Genomic DNA, 15,574 nt, shown 5'->3' on the forward strand with positions numbered 1-15,574 from the left:
GGAGCTTTTCCTTGCAGGAATTTCCTGCTCTTTCAGAAGGGTGAGGGCATTTCTGCAGGTCCTTCTTGCAGGGCTGCAGAAGATGGGGCAGATGGGGGGTTTCCGGGGTTCTGCTCCATGTTGGTTTGCTGGGCAGGTCCAGCAGCATCTCAAAGGGGCTCCTCTCTGACAGCATTTTCTCTTGCAGGTTCACTGCTCAAAGATGTGCTCCAGAAACACCTCCGGAGGCTGCCATGGAATGTCCTCCCAGTCCAGTGGATGCCACAGAGGGGGCTCAAGCTGCCATGGAGGCAGCTCCTCTGGCCACCAGGCACAGGGCTCCTCCTGCTGTGGGGGCTCCAGCTCAGGCAGCTGGGGTGGGGGCAGCAGTGGCTCTGGCAAGATCATCATCAGCTCTGGTGGTGGAGGAGGTGGATCCTGCTGTAGTGGGGGATCCAGTGGTGGCATGGGAGGAGGATCCAGTGGTGGGTCTTGGGGATCAAAGACCATCATGGGAGGTGGAGACAGTGGAGGATCCTCTGGGTGCTGTGGTGGGAGCTCCAGTGGTGGCATGGGAGGAGGATCTAGTGGTGGGTCTTGGGGATCAAAGACTATAATTGGAGGTGGATCCAGTGGAGGATCATCTGGATGCTGTGGTGGGGGATCCAGTGGTGGCATGGGAGGAGGATCTAGTGGTGGGTCTTCAGGAGGCCAGATTATCATTGGAGGTGGAAGCAGTGGAGGATCCTCTGGGTGCTGTGGTGGGAGCTCCAGTGGTGGCATGGGAGGAGGATCCAGTGGTGGGTCTTGGGGATCAAAGACTATAATTGGAGGTGGAAGCAGTGGAGGATCCTCTGGATGCTGTGGTGGGGCATCAGGTGGTGGCATGGGAGGAGGATCTAGTGGTGGGTCTTCAGGAGGCCAGATTATCATTGGAGGTGGAGGGTCCTCTGGATGCTGTGGTGGTGGATCCAGTGGTGGCATGGGAGGAGGATCCTGTGGTGGGTCTTCGGGAGGCCAGATCATCATTGGAGGTGGAAGCAGTGGAGGATCCTCTGGGTGCTGCAGTGGAGGATCCGGTGGCGGCAGCGGTGGTTCCTCAGGCCATGCAATCATCATCAGCTCTGGAGGGGGCAGTGGAGGGTCCACACAGCAGAAATGCCCCATCGTCATTCCCCACATCGAGTCCCATCAGACCAAGCAGACCTGCCACTGGTCCCCTTGCCACCAGAAGTAACAGCCACGAGTGGCCCTGGCACTCAGCAGAAGCAGCCCTGTCTCTTCCATGTCACCTTCTCCCCTCCAGACCTGCCTCTCTTAGCCTCTTTCTCTTCAGCATGTCCTCTTCTCCTCCCTTGATCCACCACTGTGCTGAGGACTCCAGGATTTCCAGCCTGGTGCCCAGCTGCTGGTGTTGGGTGTTGCTAAGGCTCTGCAGCTCCTCCAAAGATCACATTATCTACCCAATAAATGTCCTAATATCTCAAATTTGCCTTTTTTGGCTGTTTGTTCTGAATTGGGTTCTCAACCAGCATCTTCTGGTCTTAGAAGCTAGAAGTCTATCTGAGGAGATGTCTCACTCCTCTCTGTAAAGAATCATAGGCTCATGGAATGGTTTGGGTTGGAAGGGACCTTAAAGACCACCTAGTTCCAGCTAGATGCAGACCCCAGCTTTGCAGACCCCACAGCAGCTCCACTCAGGGTAAATTTCACCCCTCGGGTCAATGAAGAAGGAAACCACAAGCCCAGCAGGGACCCCCTCAGGCAGCTCAGCACACTCCAAAACGTTCCTCCAGGCCTTCACCCCTCCTTGCCCAACCTGTGGAAACCTCCTCTGAAGTGCCGAGGGCAGCACCACCACCCCTTTCTGCCTGTAGACGTGGCCTCTTGCCAAAGCTGAAACTCAGTGTCCCCAGGGCAACCTTGCTCAGAGCTGAGCAGACTTGCAGGAGCTGGGCTGAGCTGGAGCACCTCAGGCTGCAGTGTGGACAACATGATGGGCAGCACTGCTGGCATGGCCACAGCAGCTCTCCAAAAGTGTCCCTGGTGTTTGGTGCTCTGTCCAAGCCAGAGAAAGGATGTACTGTGTCCAGTTCTGGAGCCCTCAACACAGGAAAGACATAGAGCTCTTGGAGGGAGACCAGAGACCATGGAGATGATCCTTGGGCTGGAGCACCTCTCCTATGGAGCCAGGCTGGGAGAGTTGGGGTGTTCAGCCTGGAGAAGAGAAGGCTCCAGGGAGACCTTAGAGCAGCTTCCAGTGCCTGAAGGGGCTCCAGGAAAGCTGGGGAGGGGCTTTTCACCAGGGTGTGAGGGGACAATGGACAATGGTTTTAAGCTGGAAGAGGGAGATTTAGGTTGGACATTAAGAAGAAATTCTGGAGTGTGAGGGTGGTGAGACACAAGATCATGTTGCCCAAGGAGGTTGTGGCCCCTAAGATTTTTTGGACCATCTCTTGCAAAATACCTCAGCTGGGCACTTCACTAGTTCAGATGCAAAGGTCTTCCTCAGGAAACCTCCCACTGGAGACACCAGTAGGATGCCGGAGGGATCAACCTGCTGTCTGACCACCAGATGCTTTCTGAGTATTTGCCTTCCAGGTACCCAGAGCACCTCCTGGGTATCTAGGACATCTTCTGGGTACCCACTGACCATCTCCTGGTTTCCCACTGATCCCACCCACCCTTCCAGCCATGTCACTAGCACTGCCGCACCACTGAACCACAGCCTCCTTGCCAATTTGCTGTGGTGGGTCTTCAGGATCAAAGAGCATGATGGAAGATGGAGGTAGTGAAGGTTCCTCTGGATGCTGCAGGGGGACTCTTCAGGCTAAAGGATGGGAGGAGGTTACAGCTGTGGCAGTGGGGGATCTGGCCAGAAGATAAGTGGTGGAGGAGGTTGTTCATCTGGATACTAGTGGTGGCATGGGAGGAAGATCTGGTGGTGGGTCTTCAGGAGCAAAGATCATAATTGGAGGTGGAGGTAGTGAGGGATCCTCTGGATGTTGTAGTGGAGGATCCAGCTTTGGCATGGGAGGAGGATCCAGTGGTGGCAGTGGGGGATCTGACCAGAAGATCATGATTAGCTCGGATGGTGGAGGAGGTGGCTCATCTGGATGCTGCAGGACCCGGCCACCACCACCCTCTGCCCCAGGCTGGTTAATCCTCTGGCTCAGCAGGCCCCTACACCCACTCTCCCACCCACCCTCCCTCTTCTCCCCCAGCGTTGCCACCTCCCTGGGGACCAAATGGGTCCTCTGTAGCTCAGGACAGGAGGACAGGAACAGGATCATTAAGCAGGAGAAGCAATTACTGCCACCAGCAACGCAACCAGCAGCTTGAAGGAAAGATATTGATCAAATGTCACGAGTCAAAGCACCCACTGAAATCAGAGCTTGCCTGGTAAATAAATCCCTGCCATTCCTTAGGGTGTCTCACTTCCCATATATGTTAAATGCCATATAAAGGTTCCTGTCTGGGAAAGCTCCTCATTCAGTTGACTTTTATCTCCAAAATGTGTTTCAGATGGATGAAGAGGGTAAGTCTGCTCTTTTCTGAGACTTAATTATTTCAGATTCCTGGGAGTGGGAGACAACTTGAGTTGAGATCTTGACACCTGCTCGCAGCTCTGCCCAGGATGCCTGAGAATCCATGGCAAAGTTCTCAGGATCTAAAGGGAGGTGTCCCTGCCCATGCCAGGGGTTGGGACTGGATGATCTTTAGGTCATGGAACTGTTTGGGTTGGAAGGGACCTTATAGACCACCCAGATGATCTTTGAGGTGGCTGCTCCATCCGTGGAAGGCTGGATGGAGCTTGGAGCAACCTGATCAAGTGGGAGGTATCCCTGCCCATGGCAGGGGGGTGGGACTGGATGATCTTTAAGGTCCTTTCCAACCCAAATGAGTCTGTGACTCTGTGACCTCCAGGGCTGTGCCAATCACCTTATGTAAAAGACCTTCTGGGATGCTACGCAACGATGGCAAGAATACAACCAACAGTGTCATCTTGCATGGAAACATAGATCCACCAGCCTTGCCTCGGTTGAAAACCAGCAGCCAGGATGATCTTTGCTGTTCTCACAGCTCTGTGGTCACAGTCAGGACCATGAGCAGAGAGAACCACAGCAGTGATGAGACGTTTAAAGAATGTATTTCAGATTTTGATTCCCTGGCGATAAGAAAGAGAAAAGCTCTCCCAGGAGGAGACAAAATGCTCTCAGATTAGAAGAGCAGTCGGGCAGTGCCCTGCTCTGAGGTGTTGACTTTCTGACCCCACCACTGGTCACCTCCCACCTGCTGTGGGAGGCAAAAATAAGTACAGGTTTGAGTGGTTTTTCCCCTTTCAGATTTATCAGTGGTTCAGCAGGAGGTGTCCCCGCCGGAACAGGGGCTACAGCCATGAGATCTTCTCCCACCACAGAGGAGGCAGAAGTGGCAACATCCACGGACATGGCTCCTTCTTCTGTGATGGAGAAGGCTCAATCATCTACGACCGAGGACCCTCCCCCTATCGGCCATCATCATCTACCTGGGACATCACGGGGAGGTACAGCTGTGGAGGTGATGGATCTGTTGTAATCACCAGCCGTGACAGAGAGGGGACAACTGCCTGGGGCATCACTGGGGGGACAGTCCCAGTCTATGGCACTGGGCATGGAATAGGGAGCAGTGAGGACTCAGGGGGTGGTGGAGGATCCAGCTACCACAGTGGGATACGATACGATGTGTCACCAAGAGAAAGTGCCTTGCCAACGTGTTGGGGAGGTGGTGGGGCAGGGTGGTACAGCGGGGGATCGGGCTACGGCTCCGGGGGATACTCGTGCCCAGAGTTCAGCTCTGGAGGTGCTGGATCTTCCCAAGCCTTGCAGCAGAAATGCCCCGTGGTCATTCCCAACATCGAGCCCCAGCAGAGCAAGAAGACCAACCACTGGCCCCCCAGTGAGAAGAAGTGACTGACCCAGCAGCTCAAGGAGAAGTGCTCTGGATGGGCCCCAATGTGGCTTCTCCCCAGCTGTGTCGTTATGGTCAAGGAGCATTGGGTTCCTCACCTTGGGCTGTGCCAGCAACCCTGGTGCCAGCACTGCTGGGAAAAAGAGATTTGTGCCTCAGTCCTGGGAAAAGCTCCTCCTCTCCAGCTCCTTTTGCTCATGGGTTGGAAAATAAAACCTCCGAGTCTGTGGGATATCCCAGTATCTGAATGATTCCTTTGATTTCTGGCTCCTTCACTCCAAAGGGGTCTACTCCACATCACAAGATTCATCTTCCAACATTTTTAATGTCTATTTTACAACCACTTAATATTTCATTGAATAGAATAAAAAGACATTGTTTTTAACAGCAAGGGAAGGATTTTTGTTCATTTTGCTCTTGCTGAAGTCAGAGTTCCCCCCACACTGCTCCCACCAAATGGGAACACTCAGCCCTTCCCAGACCCTCTGCATGGGCACAAGTCCCAGACTCTGGGACCTGCAGTGAGGAGATATGGAAAAATTCCAGGTGATTTCTGACTGGTTATTATTTACAACGTGACCTCAGGAGCACAAGGTTGTTTACCTGGAAACAATTACACACCAGGCTCCCCGACCCAGGGAGATTGCAGGGGATGTTGTAAGTCAGAGCACGTCAATCTTGGGCTTGCACCATGAGGCAACTCCACCAAGCTCATTGGTTGCTCCACCTCAACCTGCTTCATGGCATTTTGGGGAGGTCCAGGCCCTAAATTAGGCCCAGAGAGACGGTTCCTTTGTGCTGATGGGACAGCACAAGGGAGGCTTGAACATCCAGTGCTGCTTCTTAGGTGGCATTTGCCAAACATTTGGTGTTTTGGGACTGTTCTCTGGGGGGTTTTTGACTCCTCCATATGTTGGGAAGGAAGGAAAAAACCACCCATAGGTCTGTGCCCGTTTAAATGGGAGGTAAAAGTACATCAAATGATATTGTAGAAGATTTTTTGCCCTTGCTGCTTTCCCCCACCTGCTGGGATTTTGACCCTTTCAGCTCAGTAAAAAGCCAGCAAATCTGACCTGGATGTTCATAAAACACCACAGGTCACAAAACCCAAACCCTCTGAGCTCCAGTCCCAGGTTCAGTGTCGCACTGAGTACCCTACACCCTGGGAAATGTTGCAAGACTGTGGGGCAGGGAACATTCCACAAGGTTTTGTCACCAGCCACATGAAATTCCATTCTAAAATTAGACAGCGTTATCAATGATTTGCATCTCCTTACGTTTCTTAAATCTACCACTTCATTATTGATTTCTGTTCTTTTTCCCTGCTCCATCTGTTAGTGTCAAAGGCAGCAGAAAACCTCAGAAATCTCAAACAACTTCCAAGAGACTTCCAGAATATCAATTAAGAGGCAGGGATATTCAAAAACTTCTCGCTTATCCAACCAACTGACCAAAAACCAGCCCAGAATTTCCATTCCCAGAAAAAAATAAAAGAAATTCATTAAAAGTACTTTCATTGTTGACTTTCCCACCCTGCTGGTTCTTTGCAGCTTGCATCAAAGAGGAGTCCACAAGCTTAGATTTTACCAGAGCTGGATATTTTATGTCATAGAACATGGAGCAGTGGGAAGGGACCTTCAAGATTATCTAGATCCAATCCCCTGCATGGGCAGGGACACCTCCCACCAGCCCAGGCTGCTCCAAGCCCCATCCAACCTGCCCTTCAACACTGCCAGGGATGGGGCAGCCACAGCTTCCCTGGGCAACCTGGGCCAGGCTCTCCCCACTCTCACACTCCACAATTCCCTCCTCATCTCCAACCTCCAGCTCCCTCTCCCAGTTTTCATCCCTCCCCCTCATCCCATCCCTCCCTGCCCTTGTCCCAAGCCCCTCCCCAGCTTTCCTGGAGCCCCTTCAGGCACTGGAAGCTGCTCTAAGGTCTCCCTGGAGCCTTCTCTTCTCCAGTTTGCTCCACGCCCCATCCAACCTGCTCTTGGACACTTCCAGGGATGGGGCAGCCACAGCTTCCCTGGGCAACTTGGCCCAGGGTCTCACCACCCTCAGAAGGAAGAATTTCCTCCTAATGTCTAATTTAAGCCTCTCCTCTTCAAATTTTAATCCATTACCCTTCCCCAAAGTCTCTCCCCAGCTTAATTGCAAATAAATATGTGAGTATATAAAATATTATATGAAATAGTTAAAACATAAAAGTATACATATTTATTACATATTATATAAAATCATAGCATCATGGGATGGTTTGGGTTGGAAGGGACCTTCAAGATCATCTAGATCCAACCCCCTGCATGGGCAGGGACACCTCCCACCAGCCCAGGTTGCTCAGAGCAGTGTATATATAAAATATATCTATAATATATATAAATATACAATATATAGAATAGACTCAGGCTTAAAGGAGGATGTTCTTGCATCCAGAGCTTGAACATGAGAAGCTGGGACCTTGACCCAGAGCCTTTCTGTGCCCACTGGAGGGGCTGTGGCTCCCCCTGGCATGAGGCTGGAGCACGGGGAGGGTTTTACACCCAGAACTACACCAACAGTTTCCTCCCTGCTGGTTGTGCAAGAGGGGAAGAACGAGTCATCCCTGATGGCTGAGGAGCTGAGATAATGTAGGACTCAGGTCCAGGAGCATGTTGGAGCTTGCAGGAGCTGTGGCCCCCCTGGTTGGGGCTGTTTGTAAACAGGCAGGTGGAGCAGCAAACACCAGCCTGGCTGTGTGATGAAAGTCCCTGCCTGGAGCCTCTGGAGAGAAACTCAACGTGGTTTTGGAGATAGTAAAGTAGGAGCCAACCCTCTGCTTCTGGTCTTCTGTCCATCTCTGCCCAGCAAACCTTGTGTTGGCAGAAGGAGTTAAGAAACAAAATGAGTAAAAATGCAGAGTGAGCCCTTTTGAAACACTCAACTGGAAGGGGAATCACTGGGAAGGTCCAGCAAGGCCCCATGAAAAATGAAACTGGAAGAGGGGAGATTGAGGTTGGACATTAGGAAGAAATTCTGGAGTGTGAGGAGAGCCTGGGCCAGGTTGCCCAGGGAAGCTGTGGCTGCCCCATCCCTGGCAGTGTTGAAGGGCAGGTTGGATGGGGCTTGGAGCAGCCTGGGCTGGTGGGAGGTGTCCCTGCCCATGCAGGGGGTTGGATCTAGATGATCTTGAAGGTCCCTCCAACTCAAACCATCCCATGATTCCATGATGATTCTGTGGAATTGCAGATCAAGTGGTTCATGGGAGGGAAAAGGAGCAGCTGGGGCTGTTGCAAAGAGGTGGTTGCACAGCAGATTGCAGCAGGGCTGGGTGAGCACCCCAGGCTTGCTCTGCCCCCAGGGTGCACCCATCCTGCCCGGGTGAGCTCGAGGTGTGAGGTGAGCTCGGGTACATGGTCTCTGAGCTCGGGCTTTACTCACAGCTTACTCAGGACTGCAAGCTTTGCTCAAGCAGCTCCTGCAGGCAGGTGGTTCCCAGCACAGCCAATGGCTGCTTCAGAGGCAGGGAAATGTACAAAAATAAATTATTTTAAAAATAGATTTAAAAGAAAATATTAGAAAAACGGGGGGGAGGGGAAGAAAAAGGGCAATTGTCTTTGGGGCTTTTTTGCTGTCAGGCCAGGAAAAATATCAGCAATGAAAATTAGTGGTGATTGTGTCAGTATCAGTGAAATGGCTGTGAAATCAGATGTGAGGTAGATGGACACAGGTAGAAAACAACACTGCATTTCTGGGGTGTTCCCAGGCATAAGCCAAGCCTTCCCAAAGCGGCCTGTACCACTACCTGGCTCTGGCAGCTCCTGTTCCAGCCCTAACTCTGGGAACCTGCCACATTTGTCCCAGGCTTCATTATCCTGGTTTTATTACTCTGGGAAATGACTTAGTCAGAGGGAGGAGATGGAGAGGGGGCCCTCAGCTGCCAAGCTTCTGGCACCTGCAGATGTCTGACAGGATGAAGACAACCCTGAAGATGCTTTCAGAGGACGAGTGATGAGGACTTCCTAAAAAGTTCCCATTTCGTGATGTGGAGGACCTGGAAGTGGCGGCTTTTGTCCACTGCACGAGACCTCAGTCGAGAGCAGTTAGAGCTGCCAGGGCAGCTCCTCCCTGCCACCCTTGGGGTGAGGGGTTTCAGGAGGATAGAAACCCCAAAAAGCACCACCTTTGCCACCCATTTTGCAACAGAAAGCTCATCCTGGCAGGCTGGTGAGACACTCGAGCCGCCCACACGGTTTTCACTCCTGGTGCGTTACAACCTGCGTGGGGCAGGGTGGCAATTAAAGCTGTGTAACACAAGGAAGACAATCTACTCCATGACAAGTCAATCCAAGAAATGGGGTTGAATAAGCTTTTGAAGGTGGCGCATAATTAGAGGTGGGGCTGTTTTGTAAATACATTGGTCATTTTTCCCCAGGGGTTGATTGCATTTTCAGGAAGAGACTTAGGAACTGTATAAAAGTTCTCTGGTGGGAGAGCAGCTCATTCACTCAGCTCCACTCCTTCTCCAGAGCCTTCACAGCCAAGGTAAGTTGCTACTACATCACTACCTCTCCTTGCTGAGAACATTTTCTGGACTGAGCTGATTTATGATGTTCCAAAGATGGGTCTGTCTGCAGGGGCTGGGATTCCTGAGAGCCAAGTTCTTTCCTTGGTGGTTGGGACCATTTTGTGCTATCAAAATTAGTCTCAAGACCAATGTTAAGAAAGCAAAATTTACTAGTCTTGGCATGTGTAGATCTTTTTGGACTATTTCAGTGCTCAAGGTTCCTGGTTTCCAAAGGATAAACTGGAAAGAAAAAAGAAGGAGAGTTAGGAATTAATAGGATTTGGGTTGATGGTTGGACGTGGTGATCTCAGAGATCTTTCCAACTGTGATAATTCTGTGATTTCATAAGAAACCTTTGGTTTAAAGTGGAAATTTAATTGCACTTGTGAACCTGACTGCTTTACTAAGCTCCTTTGGAAAATGTAAATCTTCAGGAGCTGTAGGAATTCAGCTTGAAGAACTTGAGGAAAGACCTGAGAAGGAAGATTTCAAGTAGGAGAGGAAGGAGTAGCATGAAGAGCCTTTGGCTCAGATGCTGGTGTCCTGGGTATCTTCAGCCTCCTGGAAATATCAGCTCTGCTCAGAAGTGGTTTAGATGAGCACACAGGATTTTCCTCGTGCCTCAGGAAATCGGGCACTGACCAGCCAAGGGTCTGCAGGGGGTGGAGGCAGAAGAGGACACAAGGAAGGCAAAGGAATCTCTTCATTTGGAGCATTTTTTGAAACTGTGTTTTGCTGAGGTTCTAACACAGTCCTGGCTGTGAATCCACCAGCTGGGGCAGGCCCCTCCAGGCTGCAGGTTTTTCAGCCCCTTGCCAAGATGCCTCTGGCTGGTGCTGCACACCCTGGCAGGCCAGAGGGCATCAGCTGAGACATCCCCAGGGTGTCCTGCATGGATGCTGGTGGGAGGCAGCAAGGCAGGGCAGGGAATTGGCTCCTGGAGACCAGCAGAAATGGAGATCAGGGCTTCTGGGAGGTGTTGAGATGGTTTGGGCTGACCCAGCACTGTGGCAATGAAGCCCCAAGCCAGGGAAATGGGAGAGACAGACAGAGACAGATCCTGGCGAGGCTCCTGAGGACACCCAGGAAATCTGAACAGAAAGCAGAGGGGGGGAAACACTCTGCCCTCCACGCATCTAACTCCAAAGGTCTCTCCTTGCCAGGGGTTGCTGCTCCAGCTGCACAATGTGCTCCCGTGCAGACAGAGGCTGCCACAGCACCGAGAGCTCCTCCTGCCACAGTGGAGGCTCCTCCTGCCACGACAGCGAGAGGTCCTGCCACGGCTCCGAGGGGATCGTCTGCCACGAAGTCAGCGCCGTGCAGGATGTGACCCCCGTGGTGGTTCTGTCCCCCCAGTGCCCCGTGGTGACAGGGCCAGGGCAGGTGCCAGTGGCCCCTGCTCCCTGCCAGCAGCAGCAGCAGCAGATCAAGCAGCCAGTGCAGTGGCCCCAACAGCAGCAGAAGTGAAGGGGACAAGCTGAGGGTCAGAGCACAATGTGGGGCTGCATCTCTCCCCTCCTCTCCACGAGATGCAACCCTGAGCTTGGGCAGGTCCTGCCCCTTCCCTCCAGCACGTGTCACCTCTCCTCCCTCCTGACACAGCAAGTGGCATTAGCAAGGCAGAAATGTGATTTACATGAGAATTTGAATCCATTAATTTCCCGCTTCTGTCTCCAGTAGCAAATATGTGATATTAAAACCTTCAAGCTCACAAAACGTGTTGGTGTCCTGGTATTTTTCCACCTTTACCTTCCTCCTTATCTTCCTCCCCATTCCCAAGCCCAGCTTGATTAATGAGAGCTGCTTTGCACAGCTTCCCCCCTTCCCACTGCACCCAGTGGCAGCTCCCCCAGTGCCCACACCTTGTTCCTCTGCCAGACAAACCCAGACACTGGGGTGGAAACACTGCCTGGGGTTGAAGGTGCAGGTCAGCATCTCTCCTTAATCCCAACCCTTGGCTCTGGGACAATTGGCCCTGAGCCTCAGCCCCTCACAGGTGTATTTTGAAGGAGCTACAAGAGAAGCTTTGGGTTTGGAATTCATTCGTGGCTGGGGAGCACGAAAGCAGACTCCATCTAGGAAGCCTGGAAATCCCTAATCACCATAAGCTATAAACAGGTGGGGTGGAACCAGATGATCTCTAAGGTCCCTTCCAACTCAAACCATTCCATGATTCCATACTTCATCTTCCTTCTAACCTGTTGCAAATAGGGAATATGGGGTTAGATGGGTACCTTGTGCAAGGCAGCTCTGCCTTCTTTGAAAATCCCCATATTGCCCAGATGAAACACTGGTTGATGCCAAATCAAACTGGGTTTCAGGCAGCACTGAGCCCCACTGCCAGCTCTCATCCTGCAACCCCCACCAGACATGGCTGGGAAACAAGACCAAGATTGCCAAATAAAAAGATACTCCTACTGAGGTTTAAGGTAACTTTTCTCAGCAGAAAGCACAAAAGTTTTGTTTCCTTGGCAGAAAAAAAAAAGGAATCAGATGGGAAAGTGGCCATAAAAACCAGCAGGTGTGTTAGATTCATCCCCAGGTTCTCCTCCAGCTTCCAGCAAGGAGGCAGATTTGCTGCAGGGGTTTGTGGGCTGAGAGCAGAGTTGTGTGTAATGTGCTAAATATTTAATTAGGAAAGGCTTTGCACTGAATCTCTGAAAGGAACAAGCAGGTTATGATTAGCACTTGTTTTATTATTCCTGTTAATTAAAATAACGAGGAGCAGCGTTCCCATGTGCAAGGAACATGATTGCAGGTGCAAGGAATGAACCTCAGGGTTGGACCGTGTGGTTGGGATGGTGCATGAAGCCATTTGGGATGGCACCAAGGGTCCTTTGTCCCCTCAGGGACCACTCTGCCAGTGCCAAAACTCATCCTGTGCCAAGCAGGAGGTTGAAACCCAGCCAGGCTGGAGGCTCCAGGCCAGGTTTGAGTGTGTGGGGAGGGGAGATAAAATCTCTTCTTCACTCTTTCTAAGCAAGTTTTCACCTACGCTCTGGGCTGAGCTGAAGCTCTGCAGGTTGGGTCATTCCTTTAAGGAGAGACTTAGGAAGAGCCCAAGGAGCAGAGACAGCAAACCTCTCTCTCCAGCTGGGGTTCTGCTACCTCAGCACATGAGTCTGGGAAGTGAAGCAGGGAAGAGGGTTGCAGAAATTCAGCAGGAAAATTGTCCCCAGCTTCCCCCTGCTCTGAAGGCCACAGGCTCAAGGATGCCTGGGCTGAGGAAAACCTCTGCAGGGACCTTTCTGGACAGTGCCTCAATCACAGCAGCAGGAGTGGGTGAGAAACAACCCCCAAAAAAACATGATAAACCCAAGGCAAATATTAGAAAAGTGAGAGGCAAGAAAGCCCTGCACACAGGGCACGTTTCTCAGCACCAAACAAGTGTTGGGCAAGGGAGAGATTTCTTCCAAACTCTTGTATTTTATCTTTGTTTTTCAATAATGAGATGTCATTTATCAATAAAATACAAGAAGCATGCCATAGAAAGCTTTGATCTCTTGCACTGTTGACAGTAAAAAAGCCATTTGGATTTAGGCAGAGCCAAGTAGGTAGACAAAGAGCTACAGTCTACAGAGAAGTTTCCACAGATGTTCCCAATCACCAGCCAAACCACCTACCTCAGTCAAGACCAGGGGAGGGGTGGGAGAAGTCAAGTCAAACTGGAGGGAATGGCTGGAAATGGGAAATTTATAGAGCTGGAGGTTTCAGCAGTGAGACGCTGCTGGAGAATGGGGGCTCTGCTCCCTCCTGACCACAGCCAGCTCTCTTTGCTGCCCTTGGCTCCCAATATTCACATCTGACCAACTCCTATGATTTTTTCCCATCTTCTCTCTTTTATCTGGCAGCAGCTTTAATCCCACACAGGATCATAGATTCCTAAAGCTGCTGTTTAACTGCAGCTGAAATAAAACTTGGCAGCCAAGTATTTATGGCTTCGTTCTGTACATTGTGATACCCAAGCACATGGGTAATGGGCCTGTCTGAGGGATCCCAGTGAGTCAGCAGAGCAGCACCCAAAATCCGTCGTGCCTGACGTCCAACCCTCCGTGCCATCCCAGTGTTGACACATTCTTGCCTTTATGGGACAAGAAAATGTAATTGCTGGGTGAGATGGGCCATGACCTGTAAGTAGACACGGAAAGGAAGACCCAAGTTGCTCTGTGATTCATGGGAAAAATCAGGCTCAGAAACATCTTCCTCTACCACATGATGCTGGTTTGTTTATTTATTCTTGAGCTACATCCCTGTCCAATGTGTGTCTCCATGAGAGCTGTAGAGATGCCAGGGCTGAGGACTAGAAGCAGAGCAGCAACACCAGAGCTCTGTCCCAGCTAACAGGCCAAATATCACCTTCAATCATTGTGAAAATAAAAGATCTTAGACCTTTCCCTGCAGGCAGGCACATGGCCCACCCCAATTGCTAAAAAATTCCAGAAAGTAAACTAAAGACAGGTTTTTCTTTTAAATGTTGGGGTGGGGGATTCAAGTATTGAAGTATTAAAACTAGATTAAACTGGGAGAGGGAGCTGGAGGTTGGAGATGAGGAGGGAATTGTGGAGGGTGAGGGTGGGGAGAGCCTGGCCCAGGTTGCCCAGGGAAGCTGTGGCTGCCCCATCCCTGGCAGTGTTGAAGGGCAGGTTGGATGGGGCTTGGAGCAGCCTGGGCTGGTGGGAGGTGTCCCTGCCCATGCAGGAGGTTGGATCTAGATGATCTTGAAGGTCCCTCCAACCCAAACCATCCCATGATTCCATGAGATTCAATATTGGCCCAAAGATAATTGATAATTATGTCCAACCTCCATCTCCCTCTTCCAATTTTAATCCACCCCATTCATCCCATCCTTCCCTGCCCTTGTCCCTCCCCAGCTTTCCTGGAGCCCCTTCAGGCACTGGAAGGCCACTATGAGGTCTCCCTGGAGCCTTCTCTTCTCCAGGCTGAATCTCTCACTAAAATCCTCAGGACCATTGGGCAATTAGGGTAGTGGTTGGACTAGATGATCTTGAAGGTCTTTTCCAACCAGAATGATACTGTGATACTGTCATTCAGCTGGATTATTCCTGCCCTTCACGTAATCCCCACGAGTTCACATTAGTCATTTTTCTTTCACATGGAGGAGTGATCACGTTTAGCTCTTGCTCCATGTGACATCCACAGCTTAAGGAATTGCTACTTGGGAATTTCAAACATCTCTTCCTCTTGATACTTGGTGCCCGTGACCAGATCCATTAGTTTCTTGGCTTTTGGCGTCACTTGGTGTGAAATACCTTCCAATCTCTTTCATAGGGAGGCGAAGGAATTAAGAGCTCTATTAATAACCTATGGGACAATTAAATTGCTAAAAGCACAGTGCATCAAAGGGAAAAGGTCGGAAGCTGAATACAGTGGATAGAAATGGGCTGGGATCTGTAATTAGGTTGCCAAGAGATGCCTCATGTCCCAGATAAACTTTTGGAAGAGTATAAAAGGTTTCTCATCCCAGTTTCCTTCATTCGCTTCTCTGCTCCCCTACATCTTCATCCCTGTTGCTGAAGGGGTAAGTCAAATTTGATTGGTTCTCTTGTGTTTATGAAAATTTGAGTTTCTTTCATACCGGCTTTGGTAGAGTTGAGTGTGACACTCACTCCTCACCTCTGGGCCATGGTCACTGCAGAGACCAAGTTCTTGCTGCCCATAAAAGCTGCCTTATTAAGGCAAATAAGTGGGATTCAGGCCTAGCAGGGAGATGCTCAAGGAGAACCAAAACAACAGAAATATTGGAAAATGCAGAAAAAGGAGACTTGGAGGACGCTATGGAAAATAAGGCTTCAGAGTTTTTGAGTAGAAGGCACTGAAGGGCCTGAGGATGGAAAAGGGGAATGGGTGTTTCATTTGTCTCTGAAAAGCAGATCCCATTGTTTTAGTGGGGGATATAAAACATCCCCCCAAAACCCAACCTGCATTGAAATCACTTTCTTAGCTCTGAAGAACTAGAAATGAGGGAGAAAATGGGGCGTTCCAGAGTAAATGAGAGAATGCAGGTATGCTTGGGTACCCGGGGGGCTGCTGCACCAACGTGACTGTTCCTCTCTTCCCTGCAGCCGACACCCCAGAACC

The 15,574-nt window shown here is 50.9% G+C and overlaps 2 protein-coding genes across 2 annotated transcripts; both read left to right on the forward strand.

Annotated features, from left to right (window-relative positions):
- The first annotated feature begins 202 nt into the window (after nt 1–202).
- Nucleotides 203–1,216, forward strand: LOC127394923 (loricrin-like). The gene has a single exon (XM_051641230.1). It carries the CDS (start codon nt 203–205, stop codon nt 1,214–1,216), a length of 1,014 nt encoding a protein of 337 aa, XP_051497190.1.
- A 2,292-nt stretch (nt 1,217–3,508) lies between these two features.
- LOC127394924 (loricrin-like) lies at nt 3,509–4,931 on the forward strand. The gene is made up of 2 exons (XM_051641231.1): nt 3,509–3,517; nt 4,326–4,931. Exons 1-2 carry the CDS (start codon nt 3,509–3,511, stop codon nt 4,929–4,931), a joined length of 615 nt encoding a protein of 204 aa, XP_051497191.1.
- The last annotated feature ends 10,643 nt before the right edge of the window (nt 4,932–15,574 follow it).

Source organism: Apus apus, chromosome 27 (genome assembly GCF_020740795.1).
Source record: "Apus apus isolate bApuApu2 chromosome 27, bApuApu2.pri.cur, whole genome shotgun sequence".
NCBI classification, from domain to species: Eukaryota; Metazoa; Chordata; class Aves; order Apodiformes; family Apodidae; genus Apus; species Apus apus.

Coding starts and splice junctions, on each gene's coding strand:
- LOC127394923 (XM_051641230.1), top strand. CDS start 203: ATGTGCTCCAGAAACACCTCCGGAGGCTGCCATGGAATGTCCTCCCAG.